This window comes from Cyprinodon tularosa, unplaced genomic scaffold, assembly GCF_016077235.1.
Source record: "Cyprinodon tularosa strain WSP-4 unplaced genomic scaffold, ASM1607723v1 ctg212, whole genome shotgun sequence".
Taxonomy (NCBI): Eukaryota; Metazoa; Chordata; class Actinopteri; order Cyprinodontiformes; family Cyprinodontidae; genus Cyprinodon; species Cyprinodon tularosa.
Window position 1 is genome coordinate 227361 of NW_024038786.1, and position 22999 is coordinate 250359.

Below are 22999 nucleotides of genomic sequence, written 5' to 3' on the forward strand. Positions count from 1 at the left end.
TGTGTGTTCACAGCAGGCTCCAGTGTGGGGGAAGAGCTATGAAGATGGATGCAGTGCAGCAAAGAACAAAGGGGGGGTGGGACCCTTAAGATAAGCTAGTTTGAATTTTTAGGCCAAGTTCATGGTTTAAGTTTAAAGAAAGAAAGTCTAGAGCTTAGTTTTTCTTTTTAAAGATTTTTTGGCACTGGGCCTTCATTTAAATGTCAGCCGACAGGAAACAGGGTTTAAAAAGATGGGGAAAGACATGCGACAAAGGTCAACGGGCCAGGGCTCAACTCATAAAGGCCACATCGAGGACTGAAGCCTCCATGCACTGGTGATGAACTTTAACCATGCAAAACTGCGCATTCAATACCTAATGCCCCTGTCAAACCTTGACGATTTAGCCAGTGTTTGCCTGATGTACGGAAATCTTGCAAAAATGCTGGCATACGTTGGATAAGTTATGGGTACGTTATGAGCTGAAGTACGCTAAAGCATGATGAAACACGCTGGCACACGACATACGGCAAATACGTCCTGACGTATACGTCCTGACGTATACCAACGTATGCCACACGTGGGACATAAGTTACAGGTAAGTTATTTAATTGTTGACATACATTACTTATTAATCGAGGTTTCTATCTTATCCAAAACCTATCAGTAACTTGTGCATAACTTACGCATAACTTATCAAGAACTTATCTCCAACGCGTATAAACGTATTTGATGTGTTCCAGACGACGACTGAAGGTGTTTCTAACTTACAGCTACTGTATAATGGCGTATTGGCAGCATGTTGGTGTAAAAGGGGGGTTAGCAAGAGGAAACTGTCTGTACTCCTCCAGACTTTAGCCCCATCATAAGGTGAGCGAGAAGATGAGTGTGATGGATCCTCCCCGCATTCTTTGTTTTGGCGGGTGGTAAACAGCAGCTAGGTTAATACCGCGATCAAATAAATCTTTCTATGAAGGATAGCGCCTTCGGGCAAATTGCTGCCCCCCTCAGGACACTGGCTTTTGACATTTCATTGGTATTACGCTGCTGTACGTTATGCATAAGTTAGGTTGTTGTTGGACATACGCTCTGGACTCATTATGAATATGCTATGCATACGCCAAAAAAATCGAAAAAATACATAGAAAGTTCAGAGTATGCCAGCGTTTTAGGAGATTCTGGGACGTCAGGCACACACTGTCTAACCTGTCGGCAAGGTTTGACAGGGCATTAAAAGTAATAATCAGAGAATGGAGAAGGAGAATAAAGGAGGGAGACTTTAAAGCCATCTTTTATAAGTCACAAATGAGAACCACTTGGTGTTTCAGCTTCATGGTTCTGGTACTTTAGTCTGTCCATTAGTCCCAGGGACATTCAGCTCACAGGTGTCAAAAACAAAAACTAAACTGAAACCAAACATCTAAATGGTGATCGGTCTGCTCAGACATAACTGGAGGAACATTAAGGCTTGTTCAAGTAGTTTGGTCTGGTCTCTCTTACTGCATATTTCAGAGGAGAAGATGTCACAAGGTCTTCATCAGTCGGTGGAAAACTTTGGAAAACATGAGACCAATGCAAAGCTACAGAGCCAGTAACATACAGTATGTAGCTGTTTTAAATTTAGATGGTTCATATAGATGGCATTTAGACAAGAAACACTGATATTTGAAAAATACATGATTTAGAATAAGAGGTTGTTGTGGACAAGTTTAAAATGCTTTCAACGTTCTACTATAGTAGTTCATAAACATTAGAAGCCAGGTATGGTATGTTCTCAGCTAGTGGAGGATATTCGCATATTTTTTAAAGGACCCGCCCTTCCCACTTTAAACAAAAAATGCACATGTACAACCCTGTACCCATTCCTGAGAGAGCGGATACAGGGCATGCGAGAGCCCATTTCTCCTTGTGCACACTCTGTTTAAAGGTTGCTGTTCTCATAGCTTATACAAGCTCTCAGCGCAAAGCATTTCAGCATACATCTGCCTCTTCTGATGCCTCTTTTCTTCTCATAAACTTCGTCGACACTTTTTCTCTTACGACTCTCCGCCATTGTCAAAGAACCGCTGTGAGAAAGACGAGCTTCAATGATTGGCTGAAACTGTAGCTAATCACAGATATACGCCTGAAAGTGCGCATGCACAGAAAAAGATGGCCAACAGGACGAGCAAATAATATCGCCAGAAAGATTGACAATTAGGGTGACCACTTATTTAGATGATCCACCCGGAAATGAAACCTCATCCTCTATACCTTTAATTCACTATTTGAATTATCAATGTCCTGAACCTCTTAAAACCCACCGGGTCGCTGGCGACCTGACCTTAAATCGGGGTAATAACTCAGAATGCATACATTTTTTACCAGCAGGTGGAGCCATAGCGCGCAGCTCCGAGCTGACACCAAAAGTTGTATACTCCACAGCTCTGGAACTGTTATACCGGTAGCTAGAGGTCTGATTTTTCTGCATTTGTGGCTGATATGATGTAGAACAAATATAATACAATAAAAACCTGCTTTTTCTCAAAAATGTCTTTATTACTGCTGTTCAAAAAAGACCTATAATTTCCGAGAATAAAAAACAACAACTTTGAATCGTGTTTGAAAATGATACAGGTTGGTCTGTGTTCTAATCACCCAATTTAAATTTATATATTAGGAAACTGGAGGCTGTTAGCTTTCAAATAATGAATTGCACATGTAATTTTGGCTCACAGTTCCTAAGTTACTTGCTTTTCCATTTGGGTATGCAGAATAGGCGAGGATTTCTCAAAATGAGGTGGATGTTAAGAGGTTAAACAAAATAGAATGAAATCATCACAAAGCATTGATAGTATCCACTTGTCTTTTAAATAAGCAGCATGGACGCCCTACCGGGGACTGCCAAGAGATGGAAGTAGTTCTGCATACAAAAAGAAAAGCATCTACCGGTAGTAGGATACAATCTTTGCCTGAGAAAGCAGCATATTCTGTTATCAAATTCCTGCACTTATTCGAGCCCGTCCACATAGGGAGCATCTTTAGAAAGCAGCTTTAAAGAATGAAAAATAATCTCTTTCTGCTGACCAATGTCTTTCCTTTCACTTTACAATCCACAGCCCCCCTCAAACATGTTTCTCCGTTCCACATCCACTCTAATGGCAATTTGTAGGAATGAATGTTCTCTACAGGATATCGGATTGGTCCTGTGGAGGCTACATGCTGGAGAAATCAACTTCAGGAATAATTGAGGTGTGACTGACAGTACTGTCAGTGGAGCAACACTAGGAGCAATACTCATAAGTCATATTTGACAGTCAGATGGAGCAAAACTGTGTCTATTTGTTTCTGTCTGTGTGCACCAAGAAATCATTCTGATACTCGTCTTCCTGTTTGATGCTGCTTTCAGGTGGTTTTGTTAGAAATTTTAAACAGAGAATCAAAACAGTAACAGGTGCAGGGTCATTAAGTCAAATAAAGAGCATTTAGATGAATTCAGAGAGCTTTAATGCGGGAATATAAGGAAGCAGTCAATAAGACACCAGGCAAACTGAAGCTATATTAAGATCGCTTTTAATATTAGATGAGCAAGAAGGTTTCATTCTGATAAATGGGTGATATAAAAATGCTAAAGCTTAAATGAACTGATCATAATGAAATGCATGTGTATGATTAAGCAAAACAAGTTTATCAGACAGAAGATAATCACCAATGTGCAGGTTATATTTCAGGTTCACAGACCTTAGGCTGTGAGCTTCACTGCTCTGTGTAGGCGTCTAGTGCTTTTACCTGACCTATGCTATAGTGTCCAAACATGATGGGATGCTTTTACACAGCACTCTACTAGACAGCAGCAAAATATCGCAACACAAATTATAGTGATTTTGACATCTTTCACCATAGAGTTTGATATTAAAGAAAAAGTTTACTCCATCACTGACTTATGATGGGACAACAGTTAACAGCAACACTTGAAGAAGCAGCTCTAGATTTAAAAAAAATTACTTGAATTTGTATAGTCTACTAGATTTGTTATACTGTTATATTTTTCAACCGGTTTAAGCAAAACATTATGATTTCGGTTGTTAAGATATTTCAAACATTTAGAGATTTTTAATGAGACCTTTATTCCAAGTCTTTCTGTTTTTTTTGCTCTGATTTCTCAGTTTGGCCTCTGTTCATTCTCAGCTGCTTAATTAACTAGCTGTAATGTAGTAGTGAGGAAACAGCCTCTAGCTGTTAATTATAACCATTGCAGTAGTATAGTGTTATTGATAACAACTATTACTGTTTGGTAAATAACATTTTAAAACTATGTGGGAATTTCTTTAATGCAGTCTCTCAGAGCTGTTGCAGAAACAAAAAGCAAAAGGAAAATGATAACAGGGAAATTTAATTTGACAAAAATAGTAAAGGATAGATGGTGCTGCATTTTGGATATTATAATACATCTTTTGAAGATGCTAAACCCCAACAAAGAACAAAAAACACACCGATCTTCTCCTCCAGCTGCCGAGCGTCTAATACTTAGTAAAAGTTAAAGGCTGTTAAAAACAATGCCAATGTTTAAAAAGGGTCAAATGTTCCTTAGAAACATTACTTCTGAGTTTATAATTTTTTTTTTTTTTCTGCTATAATCACAAAACTTTGCGTTTCTGTAGGTGGTATTTGATCATGATTTAAATGTAAGACCTAGTGCTTCAGATTTGCAGGCCATTACTTTAACCTGGAAACAAGCTGTAAATTCCCACCCTTTTCCATCCTTCCTAAGGTGAGTTTAGGGTCACCTGAAGAGCAACCCTAACTGATGACCTGCAACAAACGGCTGCTCTCTGTACTCCATCCATTTCTGGGTCCAAAAATCTAAAAAATATGATGATATTAAGGAATAACACTGAAAAAACGATCTAGAAATACAAAAAATTTCTTAATAAGTGTATTTACCCTTCATTTGAGCAGATAAATAAGATCATTTGCCAACGGAATGAGTATTTTTACTTTTAAAATAAGATAATTAGATAAGATGCACTTGAAATAAGACAATGCAATGAGCTTCCAAAACGTCAGTAAGGTGAAATATAAGTGAAATAACGTGAGGAGAGTAACATAATGAACACTCCTTTAAATATCCACTCATCCACTTTATTTATTGAGGTTTTGATGTTAGAATCAGTCAGAGCTACTTCATTTTCATCACAAGAATCCTTGGAAATACGCAAAAACAACCAAAAAAAGGCAAAGAATCTTTGACACAAATCAACAACTGCTATTTCCCACCAAATGGCACAAATCCACTGCTTTGACCCAGCAGGTCCTGCAAATTTTTTGAATTGAATTAAAGTATTGTTTCGGTTTGCTAAACTGCTTTTGTTAATCTGAGTGATCCAGCAGAAACGGCGACGGCTCAAACACGGACACTTTTGTTATGATCAGGTGAAGCTGAAGTGTGAAACTGGTTATTGATCCGAGTGATTCGGGTGTCATCAGTTCCTAATAACCATTTCCCAGTACTATTAATTAAACTCTGCCAGTTTTGTAATTTGAGCACAATGTTTTTTGTTTCGTTTTCCGTCCTACAAAAGTAAATACATCACAAATACATCTGCCTGAAGAAAAAAAAGAAAAAACTGCTAGATGCTTTTGATAATATATATAATTCCCAGAGTCCAAGCTATAGTGCAACATACATTCCATCTCAGTTACAGTTCTCTTTTTATCAATGAAATGTGACCTTGACTGATTACAAAACCTTGAAATAGCTCCATTAGGACAACCTTTGTCTCCGATTTAAATATCAGTAGGACCCAGAAATTGCCTGGTCAAGCTTTACCGGGGCCACTCTTCAGGTCAGTCTGAAATGATGCAGATAACCTGAAAACCACAGTTTATTAACCTTTTAGATTCAGTCAGCTGAACTTGAAAAATGTCAATGCTCCATTGACTGAACCTCCGTCATATCAGTGTGTTCTTTAAAGGGTAGGAGCTGCTTCTCAGCTGAACTTGAAGCATGTGTTGCTCTGCAAAATGACCGATACCCTCCTGAACTTTTCCAAGTTTAGTCACAAACCCATGTTTTATAAGAAAAGCATGTGGCAGACCAACACAGAGAAACCCATAATTAAATAAGTGGAATAAAAATGTATCAAGGTTTTTTTTTTTAAAAAAAAAAAAGAAAAAAAGGTTTTCATATTTAGCCAAATAACTTGAAACTAATCTTAGGATAAATTCGGCAGTTCAGTGAAGTTGTCCGATTTGTTTAAAAAAAAAAACACTGGTAAAAAAATTAACCCTATGATGACCATAAACACACATCATATATGCCAGATCAAATTATAAAGGTGTTTGAAAACATAGTTTGTAAAATAATCCAACAAACCCTTGGCCATCCGTTGAAAATAGAAGGCTAGGCGAAGACAAAGTTAATCCTAAATGAAAGAGAACCAAGGGGCCCATGGTAACTCTAGATTAGCCACAGAGACTCACAGCAAAATTATATTTTTTCCAGGATTAGCACTAAACAACACTCCAAATCGGTCCTATGGAAGAGTTTCAAAAAGAAAGATAGGGTTTAAAGAAAACCAATCAAAGTCCTGTTTGCTAACCACCAGAAGCCATGAAACCAAAGCCAAGTGAAAAAAAGGTGATCTACCCAGATAGGAACAACAGCATGCATATTTGCCTTATAGCTAGTTAATGGAGAAAATCAACCCTGAACACACCAGCCAAATGTGGAGGTAGCATCATGCCGTCAGGATGATTTTAATCAGCAGGGGCATAAAAGCTAAACCAAGTTAATTTGAAAGATGGATGGAGCTAAATATCGACGATAAGGAAAAACAAAACCGCCAAAAACTTTAAATTGTGGATGAAAGTTCCCCTTTAATCAGGATGGAAACACTGAGCCTAAGGCCAGTAGCTACAATGAACAAATACAGATTCAAGCATATCCATGCAGGCATCCCCAACCTTGGTCCTCGAGGCCCACTGTCCTGCAGGTTTTAGAGGTTTCCCTGCTTTAGCACAGCTGATTATAATGATTGCAGTAGACCAAAAGCCTGTTAATCAGCCTTCAATTAAAACCAGCTGTGCTGGAGCAAGGAAACCCTTTAAAACCTGCAGGACAGCGGCCTCGAGGACCGAGATTGGGGATGCCTGCGTTAGAGGACCCAGTTCAAATTCAGACTAAAATCCTGTTCAGTTTGCTAAAACACTGGTCCCTAGAAGTCCTGCTATTGACACAAGGTGGCTAAAACAAACATCTAAATATTATGCATTCAATTGTAAAACATCTAAGAAATCATCGATCAACAACTACACCCCCCACCCCCCCAAAAAAGCCTAGAATATTGGTAACATGTAAATAATTTCCTTTAGATTAAGGTAATTGCAATAGAACAAAGGGAAATAAATGCATGATGGAAAATTGACTTTGAATAACAGCATAAGGCCAAATGGTTTGATCTTATGATCAAACTAAGGCAGCTGGTAGCACAGCACATTAGACTAGACCATGATATGACCTAACAGCAAGGATAGCCTCCTCATGCTAATAGCTTACAGAAGATGCCTCGATCATCTATAGAAGCCTAGAAAAAAAGCAATTTTCACACACCAGGTGTCCCAGCAGTTCAGCCTTTTTAATTTAAATTATATCTGCTGGTCAGAGGTTTCTTCTGTCAAAGTCGAAATAAGTTCTGAACAGGTGAATGATCTCTGAGCTACCACATGGGATCCTGTCAACCAGGTAAAAGCTCTTTATGAGGTTTATTCTCGTTAGCTGTAATTAATCAAAGGTGATGTTGTACTGCTGAACCCTCCCAGCCCCCAACCAATTAGCCACCACAGGCCCTCTGAAGAGTGGATGAAAGCAGAAAGTTGAACAGAGCTCTAATAGAAGCTGTTCATGCTGACTTGGAAAAAAGAAATCCCTCTACAATCTTTTCAGGGCTTAAATAAACCCCACAAAGACAGATGTTTTAGATTTCCCCTTTAAAAACTCGTTCAATCCAAACAAGTGGGAGCAGAGACAAATGATCCTCTTGTGCCCTTTTAGAAATGCTGAATATTTTCTCCTTCAGGTTGTGTTAGGCAAAGTAAATGCACACTTGATTGATAGAGGAAGCTGAAAACAATCTCCTCCCAGTTAATACTAAATTATTGTGCTCATACTCCAGCTGAATTGTTTTGCCCCTAGGGACTACTAGACTGTAACCTGAAACGGAGCAATAAAGAAGGCTGGAGTTGCTGCACAAACAGCTGACTCAGCCACCTGGAAGCCAAATATCTCTGGTTTGCTGATTTCAGTAGTGCTCCACCCTGACCCAAAACAACACTGATTTATACCCCGTTTACATGGTTTAAACAACCTAAACAAACCTGAGTAGCATGCAGCCCAGGCCCGGGAGTTAAGGGGGGACTATAGAGGCTGTTTTACACGGGAGATCATTGAACACGTCAGCAAACTTACTTTAAATATATAAGGTGAAAGAAACAGTTTTAAGTCAATTGGTGTTTTCATCTGTGAAGATACATCAGGGTGATTTGTTCTAACATTGCTATCAAACCAATAGAGTCAAAAACCTGCCGCACATTGAATTACCATAATATACAAAGTAATGTCAAGCACTGTTCATAAACTGAGTCTATTTATTTGGTTGATTTGGTATCGATGATGGAGTGGATACTGATAAGATCAGAGATAAGCTGGTTGTGAATACTTTTTAAATTTGTGCTTTAAAACAGCGGTAAGAGAAAATAACATGATTTAGTTCTTCATGCACTGCAGAATCCCAACAAAACAAAACTCAGAATATGGTTATATTCCTGCAGCAGTGTGTCGCAGTGAGCTTGACGCAGACATTTTTGATTTATGCTCAATATGGAAGCATGGTCTATACGCTGTGGGTCTAGATGCGGCCGAGGCAGTGAGGAAGTGGGGGCGAGTGTAGTCGGACAACGGAGGGACATGACGGCGTAAAAGAGCGGGAATCCAGGTGGAAAAAGGGTCCCAGCGTTCTCGCGCACCTCGATCTTCTAGCTGGTCAAACTTCACGAGTTGTTCCGCAATTTTGGTCATAAAAACAAAACAAGCCGGCCTCCTGTCTGTGGTCAGTTTCAATTTGGCAGAGTTGCAGCGGAGGGTCTGCGGAGGGGGCGGGGACGTCTTTTTGTTCACTGCAACACCTACCTACGCAGTGGACCTGGTTTCGAAGTATAAATCAGCCTTAAGTATTCAGTAGTGGAGAAGTTTAGAAACCCATTACCTGATCAATGAGCCTGATCTCTGGCTGAGCCAAAGCAGCTCTAACAGTGGCCATTATTAAGCCCTTAAACCACTTTGGTAGAAAAACTCAACTTAAATGTATTTTTCCTTAGCAAATATCTCTTTGTTTTTTTTTTTTTACACATTACGAACAGAGTGGTTTCAAAACCACTCTTTGCCTACGTTTTACTCCTTTCCAACGCTAAAGAGTAGTGAAATGACCAAATAAGTAATCTATTGTCTATAAAAATCCCATCCAAGCATCGTACAACAAGCACCTCATGCTGACCCACCTGTGACGAGCTCCCGAACTTCTGCATCGACGGTCTTTCTCAGCAGGCGTAGGAGAGCGGGGATCCCTCCCGCGTTCCTGACGGCGATCTTGTTTTCATCGACAGCTTTTCCATAAACAAGGTTCCTCACAGCCCCACAAGAGTTTCTTTGAACCTCGACGGCTTTATGGTCGAGCAGGTCCACCAGATGCTTGATTCCTCCCAGTCGGCATACCTGGAGAAGAGGTAAATAAGGTCAGGGGTGGATTTTACACAAGGAATTATTTAACTTTGGGTTTTTTTTTTCTTGCTTGGCTGTATTCTGAGATAACAAAATCATGAATTTATTCATGTGACAAGAGAGTCAGAGGCAGGGAATTTATTCATACCGAACCCAAATTATCTGGAAAAACTAATGCTGGTTGGAATGAAAGCTTTAACCACAGGAGATCACAGGTGGAAGAAAAACATTTCTTCTATGCTCAGAAACAAAGGTAGAAAAGAAACACCTATGAAAACCACAGCTTTGAATCAGATATCACACATGTCATATATCTTTTCATTAGAATAAATTATGCCAGATAAGGAGTAAATAAAAGATGAATAAACCCCAAGAGATGCTTTTGAATCTGTTCAACAGAGAAGAATGGCGCTTGCATACGAGCCAAGTTGTTTAATCCAAATCCTGAATTCAATTATAGTAAATTATTTAGCACTGAACAGAAAGTTTATGGCAGAGCTCTGGCCCATGCTCAGGGAAAAAAAGGGAAAAGTGTTCAGTTTGGTTTGAGATATGCATCAAGAGAACAGAAAACTGTTGCAAAAATATAACAGAAATACGTTTAAGTTTACACTTTTTCCTCTTTACTATACAGTTGTTTTCTCTTGCTGTGAAAGTCTTATGCATGTAACAGTGAAATAAAAATCAATGTAATTTAAATGTTTAATTACCTTAATATAAAACTTGCATTGATTAAACTGGTACAAATTAAAACAACATAATATGAATACTTGTCAAAGTTTCCTTGTTATGGAGAATCAAGCTTTATGAGATTCGATACAGGATCACTAATGTGTCACCCACCTCACTTTTGACTCTATTATCACCGTAGCACAGGTGCTGCAGGTAGGCGGCTGCGTTGGCCTGCACTGAGGGGAAGTGATGCTGCAGCATGTGGATTACCTCCGTTAGCTCCGGATCACGCCATGCAAACTCTCTGGAAGCACAGAAGAGGTCAAAACAAATCAGCATAACGGCAGGTGCTAAGTAAAGGAAAAAATTACCAAAAAACCACACATTACCTTCACTTGTTTTGTTCTTTTTTTTCCATTCATTTTATTTTTCTTTCCATTTTATATAAGTTCATTAAATTAACAAATTATAAGAAAGCCATAGAAAAGAATAAGAGCTACATTTTGTGTAATTTCCTACATTTACTTATACTTAGGGTTTGAATAACTATATTGATGACAAATGGCAGTCAGTAATTAGTCAGTAATCCAAGATATCAGACTGTTTATTTATTCCAGTGTTCCATCAAAGCATAGAGGCGATTGGTCTGTGGTCTGTGAGGCGTTAATGAAGCCCACGGCATCATTTGGTTCTGGTATCTCTAAACTTCCTCTTGACGTTATTTGATTGCAAAATGAAATAACATCCTTAAAGCTGGTCAGCAGATGGAAGAATTAGGTGCTCAAAGAGTTAGAGGGCTGGACTGACTTTTAATAAACAGCAGATTCAAGTCTTCTAAAATCATCAGCCTGTGCAAACACTACTTCATTATGTTTGCATGACATGTTTTTATTACGATCTGATATTCTGATAGCTTGTGTCTATATAATTGGAACAATCTGAACACATTTCTATCAGATCCTGAAATTCTGTGCACATAAACATAACTATAGACTCTGTGCTGGATAGCTGTCAAGCTAGAAGTCTCCACAATAAGTTAGATTAAATCCCTTTGCTTCATAAAAAAATGTTTTTCCAATAATAATTTGATTTATTGAGATTCAACTTCAATTAATCCCAATTTTTTCTGCAGCTGAGAGTTTGCACAGTGCACCAAGGGAAGAACTGAAAGATTCAAATACTCCCAAATCAACTGCAAAGTGCATACTGAATTACAGAGTTGATTTCTTGGCACCACTCAGTGTGAATTACACAAAGTAGGTCTAAAATCTGCCAACATTAACTTGTCTTTATAAACCTGAAATCAGGAAAGAAATCCTAGACCAGACTTGACCTGGTGAACTTCCCGAGCAGCCGCCCCTGGAGTGCTCCACCTTTAAAGAGTTACAGTACACTGAAAATGTAAACAAAGCCTCTAACTGCAGGGTCAGGCTTTTACCAAAAGTTGTCAATCCATGGTTTACACATCCACACGTCCGTACAAGAGCAGACGCAGCACTTCGGTGCCTGTGAGAATCTATTGTGAGGCGACCAGACACAGTTGAGCCGGCTTAATGGAAGAGCCTTGTGTGGCTATCCAGGGGGAACTATGTGTTTGAATAGTAAGAGGACACTGGTGTTGACCCAGCAGAACGGGGATGCCTTCTTAGCACAAGCTTCTCTGGATTACTTTTATATGCACAACTAGTAACCACAGAGTATATATGAAAACATGAGGGTCCATACCTGGGATCCTTTTGAATGCTGTCTATGGAAGGAGAGCGAGGGGCGCCGTCATCCATGGGCAGAGTTTGTCGAGCGTAACTCATATCGGAGGGCCGGTACTGTGCGGAGCGGTATGGATCAGCATAGTTGGCTGCTGTGTTAAGAGCATAGTTGTTTCTTTGGTAAGTCATGGCACTGCGCTGGCTGGACGTCCTCTGCAGGCTTCCCACACCTGAAACACCAAAAACATGGAGGGGATTTAAGCTCACTCATGAAACCATACGCAAGTAAGCAAAGCGATGCCAGACTAAGAGTTCTGACCTTTTCAGCTAAACTGAGAGCTTTGTGCTCATGTTAGCTTAGAGGGTTTAACACAAAGCTGAAAACACAAACATGCTGCTGCTCTTACAGACTCTGCAAATTCTCAAATCTGGATCCAATTAATGATGAGGATAAAACACAGCTCCTGTGGTTGCAGAAAGTTGAGCCACTCTCCTTCAAAGGCTTCTTTAGGTTTACTAGGTTGTACGTAGCTCGGGGGGTCCTGCTTGTATTCAGAGAGCACAGAAGGACCCAACCTGCAAGATAGTCCGCCAAATTCTTTCTTCACAGCCTTCTTGATCCTACCCGTCCCTGAAATTTTGTATTCCACTAAAAAAACACCTGTAAACACTTACAAAAAGGATTAAAATGTCAGAAAATAAACCATCAAGGCTAGAAAAAGACGCACAGAAAGCCTGTTGGTATCTCCGTTTAGTCATCTTTCTTCTTTTCATTTGCTCCATGTGATATTGTAGCATTATGAGCCATTTTAAAACTGCATAAACAGACTGGGTAAGATTTAGCCCTCCTTCTAACTGAAGCCACGTGATCTGTAACAGCATGCATGCTGCTCTGGTCAGATCTGTATCAGCAAACCCCACAGAACTGGGCACGAGTGTCCAAACTCCCTCCTACCAGGAACCAAGACGTCAACTCGTGGTGTTACTCCAAAAACCCAATTTCTCGCTTCAGCGCACCTCTATGTTAGGCACCAACTCAAGCCAGCAAAGAGTCCACCTCCCAAAATAAAACCTTGCAGGAACAAAGGAAGAATGGGTCAAAACAACATAGTATAGCTTTTGGATTTATTTTTTGCTAAAACTACAGTGGAATCTCAATAAATTAGATTGAAATTTAATTCAGAAACTCAATTAAAACTCATATTTATCTAGATTTATTATACATAGAGTGATGCAAAGGTGATACCAAGCGTTTTTTCTCCTCAGCCTGACAATAATTAAACAAAACTATTGCTGTTTCTTTCAGTATTACTGTTTTTCGAAGCTATTTGGAGTTTAATTAGGCACATTTAAAAAAAAAAAAAGCTAAAGAAATCAAGCAAGACATCAGGAGGAGAACAGTGAGCCCCCAAACTCTGATTTATCATTGGGTATAAAATCCAAACCCCTTAAGATGCAATGTCTATCTGTTATGTGCAAACCTATAAGTAACATTAGGAAGTAAGTAAGCTTAACCCTTTTTCAACCAATGCATGTTTCCTACAGAATGTGCAAATTAGTCGAAAAACATAAAGAAAACAGACCTTGTGAGAATTAAAGCTGTCCAGATGTATCCTGTATACATATGGACAAACAAGCCACTCAAAGTGGAAGAACATAAAAGCCAAATAACAGTTTGGGATACACTCGGGGTACAAATCTATAGTTTTTTAAGAGTTTTTGAGAATTTATATGACACATAATACATTTCAACAGGTGGACATATTGGAGAAATGTCACTAGTTTCATGCAAGTAAATCCATCCATCCATTATCTGACACACTTGTCCCAAGTGGGACAGCAAGGTGTGCTGGTGCCTATCTCCAGCAGTCAATGGGTGAGAGGCGGGGTTCACCTTGGACAGGTCTCCAGTCCATCGCAGGGACAAACAGGACAAACAACCACAATCACACCTTAGTCAATTAATGTTTTTGGACTGTGGGAGGAAGCCGGAGTACCCATGCATGCTCAGGGAGAACATGCAAACTCCATGCAGAAAGACTCTGGGAATCGAACCCATAACTTTCTTGCTGCAAGGCAGCAGTGCTACCCACTACGCCACTGAACTGCCCTGCAAGTAAATCAAAGGAGCAAAAATTGACATTTTATCCAAACTATAGGCTTAAAGATTAAAAAAACTTGTTAAATTGTGACAAAATGAAAAAAATGGTTTATTTAATGGAAAATCAATGAGGAAGCCTTGAATCCAGTCTAATAGCAACATTTATGGTGTAAAAGGAGTGTGGAAGGAAGGTTCTACAAACACAGCCAGTCGAGTGGAAAAGAGTAATTTAAAATGTGTTAAAAATTGTGCAAATTAAAATCATCTAGGTAGAATGACTTTGGGGAGACACTACTTGTAGCACCAGAGATCTGAGGTGAGTTTGGACTAATCCTTACTTTCAGCTGTGAAATGAAGAGTCTTTTCATATAGAAACTGCTTCCATCGGTTTCAAATGTAAATCTGGTATCTTTTGCTGTTTTTTGGGGGTCACTGTCATGTTGTAGGGTCCAGTTTTGCTTCACCTTCACCTTTCACTCGCTGAAGTAAAGCATCCGCCACACAAAGCAACAAAACACTTCCTGCTTAATGAGGAACGGCTGAAACCAGGTTCTTTTCCTGGATTATTGTATGTAGCCAAACATGTCCTCTGTTCTGGTGACTTGATACGTAAATATAAAACTCATTGTCATGCAAATAGATCTATTTCAATAGGTCAACTTTTTTTCCCTGTTTTGTTTAAACAACTTACAACAGTAAGAAAACAACTTACTGTTTGAACTTTAATTTTAGTGGACCCTGCTCTTAACATTTGCAGCCTAGAATTAATGTCTCCCATTAAAAAACAATCTTGCTCCAACTTACACAATGTCAGTAAATGCTTCTGGCATCAGCCAAAGAGGCATGAAAAAAACCAATGCAGAGTAAATGAAATATAATGTTGAAATTATAAAAAAGAAGAAACCTTCCTCATCAAATTGGATTTTTCAAATGGAGCAGCTCATGCAAAGACCGTGTATCGAACCCCCCCTTCAGCTCAGCTCACTCGATTTTTTTCATCATCTCAAGAAAAACGGAAAGTGGATTGTTTTTTTTTAGCAAGTTCTATAAATCAATAGCATTTATTAGTGGGTCTATTTCTCAGAGCAGATCTTTGGTGCCCCAGGTGAGTCTGAATGTGGGAATTGTTTTTGCATTTGTAATTTAGATAAGGAAGAGATTAGCTTTAGAGAAAAGGTAGCGGATGTAGGTAAACCAAAAGTCCCCTGATTCTGTCCTCAGAGTGACACAGAGGTAATGGATTCCTTTGAGGCAGAGTGACACATCAGAACCTGCCTATTAACTCATGTCTCACCCTGTTCTGTCAGACAGTGGAGGGAGAAAAGGAGCGTGAGGCAGAGTCGTTTGCAAAATAGAAGGAAGATATTTGAAGACAGGAAAGCAACAAATATAATGTAGACGGAGATAAAGGGCAGAAAGGGTCTGTTCCTTAAGGGTGACAAAATAGGAGGGTCAGGGACACTAATTATTGGTTAATACTGGCAGGTAAAGAGAGCAGCAGCACCTGGTGAGAAAAAATAAATGTTTGGTGTAAACAAAATGATATCACCCTAAATGCATTCAGGACTTCTCATGACTCTCAGACAAAAAAGGGGAGCATATTTACTACCTGGTATATTTGAACAATCACAGAAAGCTAAGATGGTGTGGCACAACCTTTAGATGGAAGACTAACTGTCATTTTCCAATGTTATATTAATGATTAGAAAAAGATTCATTATCCAACTGAGCTAGTTTGTTTCTATTGAACATGGGTGTTGCACTGCAGAGCAGGACAATATAGAATATTGTGACTTTTATAACAACAGCAGCGAGCAGTACTGTAAAAAATAAAGGACATTTTATTTAAATATGTAGCTTTTTTATTAGAAGTGTCACACATTCAAACCCTGCTAAGGCTGGGTAACCATTCTGATTTAAACAATTGATTCTGATTTTTGAGCATTAGAATTGAATCTTTACGTTCCAGATCAATCCCAAACTCGACTGTTGATATTAAAAACGTTTTTTTAGTTGTTATCTGAATTACGTGTCTGTGTAGCTGCAATACATTTATACCAGAATTATATAGATATTCAACAAAAAATGATTAAAGCAACAGTAGTTAATGGTGGCTGTAGTGACAGAAGAGTATGCATAAAAAAAGATCTTTGGGTATATATATATCTATATATATATCTATATCTATATATAGATATATATATATATACAGTTTAATACAACTAAAAGAAATAGACCATGACCTGGATGACTGACAATCTTCACAGACGTAAAAAGATAAAGATAAATAAATAAATAATAATATGGCTTAATATGAATTCAATTAACTGTGAAGCTGAATTTGTAAAAACGTTTATCATAATTTAAAGCAAAATACTAGAGATGAGTAAAAGACAAGGTTGGTTAACTGCAATAAATATAGTAATTACTGAGTATTATCAAACCCAATGGCATTTGATAATGAATCAGTATGACAGCTCAGGTATCCAGCTGAGCAGAGCTGCACATTAATAACTACGATGTCAGATTCATAGCCTCGGTTCTGTCTATAATCTACTTTGCCCTTTTTAAGGTTACCGGGTCAAAATATAGAATGCTAAATCTAATTAGAGTGTAAGTTCATCAACCTCATGAAGTTTGACCAACCTGAGCCGCTCCTGTAAAGGGTTCCCTGCTGGGTGTGGCTGGGGCTTCGGTATAACGGACCCCGGAACGTCCTATCCTCATATATGGGAGCAATGTGGCGGTCTGGGGAGATTGTTGACCTCATATCCTGTCCATGGTGGCTGTGCTGACTGGCATATGAACTCCTTATTCCTGCAGAAGGAAGACAATTGTTAGCAGGTGAAATAGCTGAATTTAGGAGTATGGGGTGATTATAGCCTCCATGGGATCATCTGACTGATCAATGTAGAACATGTTTCACGGGATCTTTTTACCCTCCACCTCTTTCCAATGATGGAGGGTATTTCCAGGGGGAATTTTAGGTGTTCTGGCTCAAACTCTACACTGAGCAGATATATCTGCCACACTTACATATTTCTTCTTTTCACAACTAAATATTTGAGATTATCACTAAGAATTTGTACATGATGATTTTTTTTTTGCTACAAAAAAAAAAGCACAAACAGGAGAAATCTCAAATAATGCAAATACTTTTTCACAGCCATGTATAAACTTTAGAGCAGGTGACCCTGAAACAAACAGACAGGAAATGAGTTTGTGGTAAAAACTGATTTCTGACAAAGGACCAGAACTCACATTACAAAAAAATAGCAAATGAAAAAAAGATAAGAAGAGACACAGCAAACACATGTATAGCTTCACTAAACATCCTTTTCATACACATACAGTAGATGCTTGAGCAGAACCACAACTGCTGCTACTAAAAAAAAACATGAATGAAGCAAAACTTAATGACTAAACCAAATAATTTGAGGCCTATTTTAGACTTGATTCGACCTACAACTCTGTTCTTTCAGCCTGCAGAGCAGCAGTGTGCACGGATATGTAGGTGAAGGACAGTGCTGCATGTGCTCTGTGCTGCAGGAGAAAACTGGGATCACTGCACCTCTTTTCTGCCATCATGTTAAAGAATATAAGTCCTAAAGGATTTCTATGAGAAAAATAAAAAAATAAAAGTAAAACCTCACTTTACCTCATCTGGATTTATACATGACAAACAAAAAAACAGTACATCTATTCTTACTCCAACAAGCAGTAAAACCCTGATTCCACTTCAAGGCTAAGCTGAGCCAGCAGAGAGCTGCAGAAACATCCCAGTTATTCAGACTCCATAAGCTTGGACAAGTGATGAGAAGTCGGTATTAGAGTTTCTGTCGGGCCATCGAGATGCTTGATTATATCATACTGAAACACACCAAAATGCTGTTTAGAACAAGATTTGTTTTTCTTAAGAGAAACAATGAAAATTCATACTGTTAAATTATGGAGAGGCCATAAATGTTTAAAGCTTTAGGGCTTCTACTCCATGCTGAGGGAAAAAATGAAAAACACACAGCAGATCTGAAATGTAGAAGAGAGAGTGGCCATAAAGACGGCGTTTAGCTTTTCTGTGTTTAAATCCAAATAGGCCCACCCAATGCAATTGATCTTAATGCCTGTTTGTTTTTGTAAGGCTCACATGGATGGAGCTCATAAATCTGTGAACCCCCGTGGACCACTACACAGTTGGCAACTTACTGCTCGTTGCACATATCGAGAGCCCGCAGACGTCACTTGGGTCCTCTCTAACAGCATGAGCTCAGCTGCAGACTGTAACTAAACACCAAGGCTACCATGCAGAACCAGCTAAATGAGGGAGTCCTGTCACAATATAGAACTAACAAATTAACAAATAGGGATGTTTGCTTCCTTGTGGACTGGAGAGTCTTGGGGGATGAAGAGAAAAAGTTTTTACTTGAAAGGAACAGACCATTTTGATGGTGACCTCTAAATAACAACAATGTGGCTCTACAGGGAGCTTGGGAAATTTGCTGAAAGGATGATTTCTGTTTAAACAAAAGGATACAGCCTCATTTGTCTTTACTAATAATGGTTAAAATGGTAATTGGGGTCTTAATTCTGAGCTGGGATGGAAATGACAGAGAATTTCAGTTTTGAATTCAAGGATATGTGTTTATATCTAAGCAGAATCTCTGATGCTTCCACAAAAATGGACTTTAAAGGTGGAATGTAGTGATACAGCTGACAGTATTGTGGTTTTAGAGGATGGATCTGCTGGTGTATCCTCTACAGAAGCTCCAGGACTAATGTCTTGGGTGTGGCTGTATCGGTGTGCTGCAGGCACACAACTTCCTCTATCTTAAAATCTAATACTGCAAACTCTTTTCCTTTGTCTCACCTCCAACCCGGACTTACCCGGTAAGGTATTACAGAAAGAGTCGAAGATGTATGTTGAGAGTTTTGGCCTAGTTTTTTAAAGCAGTTGTGATCTAAGGAGGTTGCAAGTACCCGGTTCGATCCCCACAGCCTGCACTCTGGGTCCCTGAGCAAGACCCCTAACCCCACACTGCTTCCCAGGCGCCACACAATAGCAGCCCACTGCTCCCCAAGGGGATGGGTTAAATGCAGAGAGTGAATTTTGTTGCTTTGTACTTGACAATGTAATGACCATAAACTTGAATTCTATTCTTTTCTCCTTCTTCTATGTACTTCTGGCATACCTTAGTAAGTGTGGGGCCATTTGACACACTGTGACGCTTTTATCCTCATAAACCAGCCAACCTATTCACCCTCAAAAAGGTATTTTCTTTCACATACACAACACTGCAATTAGATCCTAGTAAAAGGGGCTAACATTGCTTTCTTTAACACACACAAGAAAAAAATGACGGCACTAATCATTTAAAATCCTGTGATAAAAACAAACAAATTAAACTGTCTGTTAAATGACAGATCTAATAAAAGATGCCTTTATGTTAAATAGAATTTGCAATATTGTTCTAGAGTAAAACAGGTAACTAAGAGGATTGATGTTAGAACAAATCTGTTTTAAAAAAACTGGTTTTAAGCAATCGTGCTTGTGATACTCTTGATAGATCTATAGAAAATATTATTATTTACTGACTTCTTTTATCCTAAATTCCTTCTCCTTCTGTAGTGGTTACACTTACAGATGAGACAAAGTTAAAAAAACTCCATGTACCAATTAAAAAATCTTTTTTTTTTATCTTTATCATGACTTGAAATGTACTTTTCAGTACTTCTTTAAAACATGATAATACATTCTATTGCAAAATATTTCACCGGTTAACACATTTTATGGATCCCCAGATTTTATGGATAACGGAAAAAACAAATCTAATACAACTTTGTACGTATACAATTTGGTTCCTTTTACTTTAATCTCTTACCCCACATATAAAGATTAAGAGTTGCTTAGAATAAAGTTTTTATTTTTCTTCAATAGTCAAGCAAACCTTCAATATTCATTATATGCAAAAGCAGCAGGTTGGCAGGAAATCAGCAGCTAAGTTGTTTAGAGGTTTATAGTAGAGCAGTAGGTGGGGGTAAAGACATTAGAGAAGGTGGGAGAATTAAAAAGAAGAGCAGAGAAAAAGGGAAAATGGGCTAGATGGGGGGAGGGGTGGGCACAAAATAAAAGAAATGTTAATGAGGTCGTTTAGGGCCACCTGAAAGTTCTTATTTGCCGCATAAATCCCATTCGGGAGTGAGATCCTGGAGTAAAAACACGTTCAGATGTGGATTTTGACTTGTTGTCAAACCATCATCATCATCTTCATCATCATCCAGGGTGTCACTATAGCTTTATATGAAAGAAAAGCTGTGAGTCCATCACTAGGATGGCTTCACTTCATGTACAATAAATTAAAAATGATAAACAGATTGAAGGCAGGTCTAAATTAAAACCAAAGCTCCAAAGCTAATACAATCAGTGTATGGTTCGTTCTTTGGTTTTTTCGTTTCAAAACAAAAACGAAAAAACAAAACAAGCACGTGGTTTTTCTGTTTTTCCGTTTTTAAAACCTAAATCGAAAAAATGAAAAATCGAATTAATAGAAAATCAACAGCGTTTGAGTTTTGTTTTGCCATTTAAATGAAAATAAAATACGGTTGTTGTTTTAATACGTAGCGGTTCTTGAAATGAAGTAAGTCGCCAAAGAAGAATCATTTACAGTGGATGAAGACGGCATCAAAACAAACCATTTCTAAACAAAAGGCAATGGCTGCACTTGAACTGTTTTCTGCATTGATTATTGAACTTTTTGAGAGAGGAAAAACACACTCTGAAATCACTGATGCTGCGAGCCGCCATGGAGCTCGACATTGCGCTGATTCCCTCTAAATAACACAAACGTTTCCATTTTGGTAGTGCTAAATGAAGAAGTTATTCTTCTTGTGGATTGTAATGGCGGTTGGCAAGAAATTGAAGGCGTACATTACCGCCCCCTACTGGTAACTAAAAAAAACTATGTGTTGGGAGTTCAGGTCTTCATTTCCGGTTCTGCCATAAGGTCCCGTTAAATTAACAACAAAATAAAAGTTTGTCTTTGGTTTAACCATTGCAGTTAAAAAAATCCCAAAACGTACCTATTTTTCATTTTAGCAAATGCTGTTTTTCTAATTTCGTTTTAAAAACGGAAAAGCGAAAAACCCCATGCTTGTTTTGTTTTTTCGTTTTTGTTTTGAAACGGAACAAAAAAACAACAAAGAACGAACCATGCACGGATTTAATACGATGCCATGTTCCAATAATTTGCTATCCTTATAAATGCACACAAAGGTATCAGTCATTTCAATCTTTTAACACTGCAAACGCTTTGTGGTCCTGACTGATGTGACAAAATACTCTTGTAGATAAAAAAAAGCTGATGGTAGATGTGATGGTTGTGAGAATGATCAGTGTAAAAGCTTTAGCGTGCTTCTTTGAAACTCAGTTAACACGCAGCTCTTCTGGTTCACAAATAATTCATTTCTTTCCTCATATCCCTCCTGTTACATAACCCATCGTACCGAGATGTGGGTAAAACAAACCTGACTGAGATAGAAATTAAATATGTCTTTTTCTATTTAATGAAATAGTTCAGGTTCATTAATATTCACTGTGGCTCACAAAGTTTGAAGAAAGTATTTTTACTGAAACAGTGGAGAAAAAATTAGTTTGAACAGACAAGATAATAACTAATTAAATTTGTAATGTAAAGATCAATATTTGATCACAGAAAATGCAACAAAGAAACCGACGGATTTATAAAAGTTAAGTTATACCTGCTGTATGGTTCAACAATGTATGTCAGAGGGGAACTGATTAGCTTAAGAGTAGAAACCTTATTTTATGGTTTCTAGCCATTTGTTTACCTAGGAAAAAACGACTTTAAAATGCAACTAAAACACAACTTTCATCTGATCTTAGGAAGCAGATGGAGAAGTAGGTCCAACTGACTGATAACTCAGGCTTTTGGAACACCGGTTAACAACAAAGGAGGATATTTTCCATCATCTGAACCTCCATGTCTATCTCTCTCTCTCTCCTTCAGCAGTCACATTTAAATGGTCCATCATAAAGACTTGCCACTGTGCCTTATTTGCTGTATTCCCCAGATAGTAGGACTGCAGTCACTTCTAAAAGCATCTGCAAATTCTCAGGGAGAAATAACATTCGGCTGTCTGTTGAGGATGAATGGCCCACATTCCTTTTGTGTTATACTCATTTAATTCCCCCCCCCCTCAGCCCTCTCATCGTGGCGTTAACAGATTGCACTTGGCAGAGGCTGGATGAAAGGTGGTGGCTTGCTTTTGGAGAAACAGATACAGCTGGATTCATTTCTTAAATATGATATTCACAAATCCTGTCAGACCAGCGAATAAAAGGGAAAGGATTACCAAAATATAACTACACACAAAAAAGTAACCATAGTAGCAATAATAGGATGCAGGATGGTCAAAACTTCAAAGGCAGCTTGGCTTGTCAGAATGAGAGCAGGTATGCTATTTCCTCTTTCACTCCGTCCCTTTTTGCTCTCCGATGGACAGAATGTAATGAGCACATTATTAGGGACAATTTGTCTTCATTTTCTATTCTTTAGCAGCAAAGGGAAGCCATGACATCCTGCCAGTGACTGTGCAGGCGGTGGGACCAGGTGGGTGGTAGGAAAAAAAAAAAACAGAAACGTGAAGTGAAAGGGTAGAAAATAGGAAGAAAAAGTCAACTTTTTTTGAAACCTATAATTCAGGAAATAATTGAATGAGTGATTAAACTAAAAATTAGACCATGAAATAATGAAAAACAACATTTTTAGGAAA

General features: G+C 38.5%; 1 protein-coding gene across 5 annotated transcripts in view; it reads right to left on the reverse strand.

The window, feature by feature from the left end:
* The window catches only part of LOC119783883 (plakophilin-4-like), a 111227-nt gene that overhangs the window by 16954 nt on the left and 71274 nt on the right, over nucleotides 1-22999 (reverse strand). For all 5 annotated transcript variants that reach the window (XM_038285604.1, XM_038285606.1, XM_038285602.1 and 2 more), the window contains 4 exons: nucleotides 16859-17029; nucleotides 12131-12341; nucleotides 10577-10709; nucleotides 9514-9727 (listed from right to left, as the gene is read on the reverse strand). In XM_038285604.1, the coding sequence (XP_038141532.1) occupies nucleotides 9514-9727; nucleotides 10577-10709; nucleotides 12131-12341; nucleotides 16859-17029 (729 nt within the window). The remainder of the gene's footprint in view (nucleotides 1-9513; nucleotides 9728-10576; nucleotides 10710-12130; nucleotides 12342-16858; nucleotides 17030-22999) is intronic.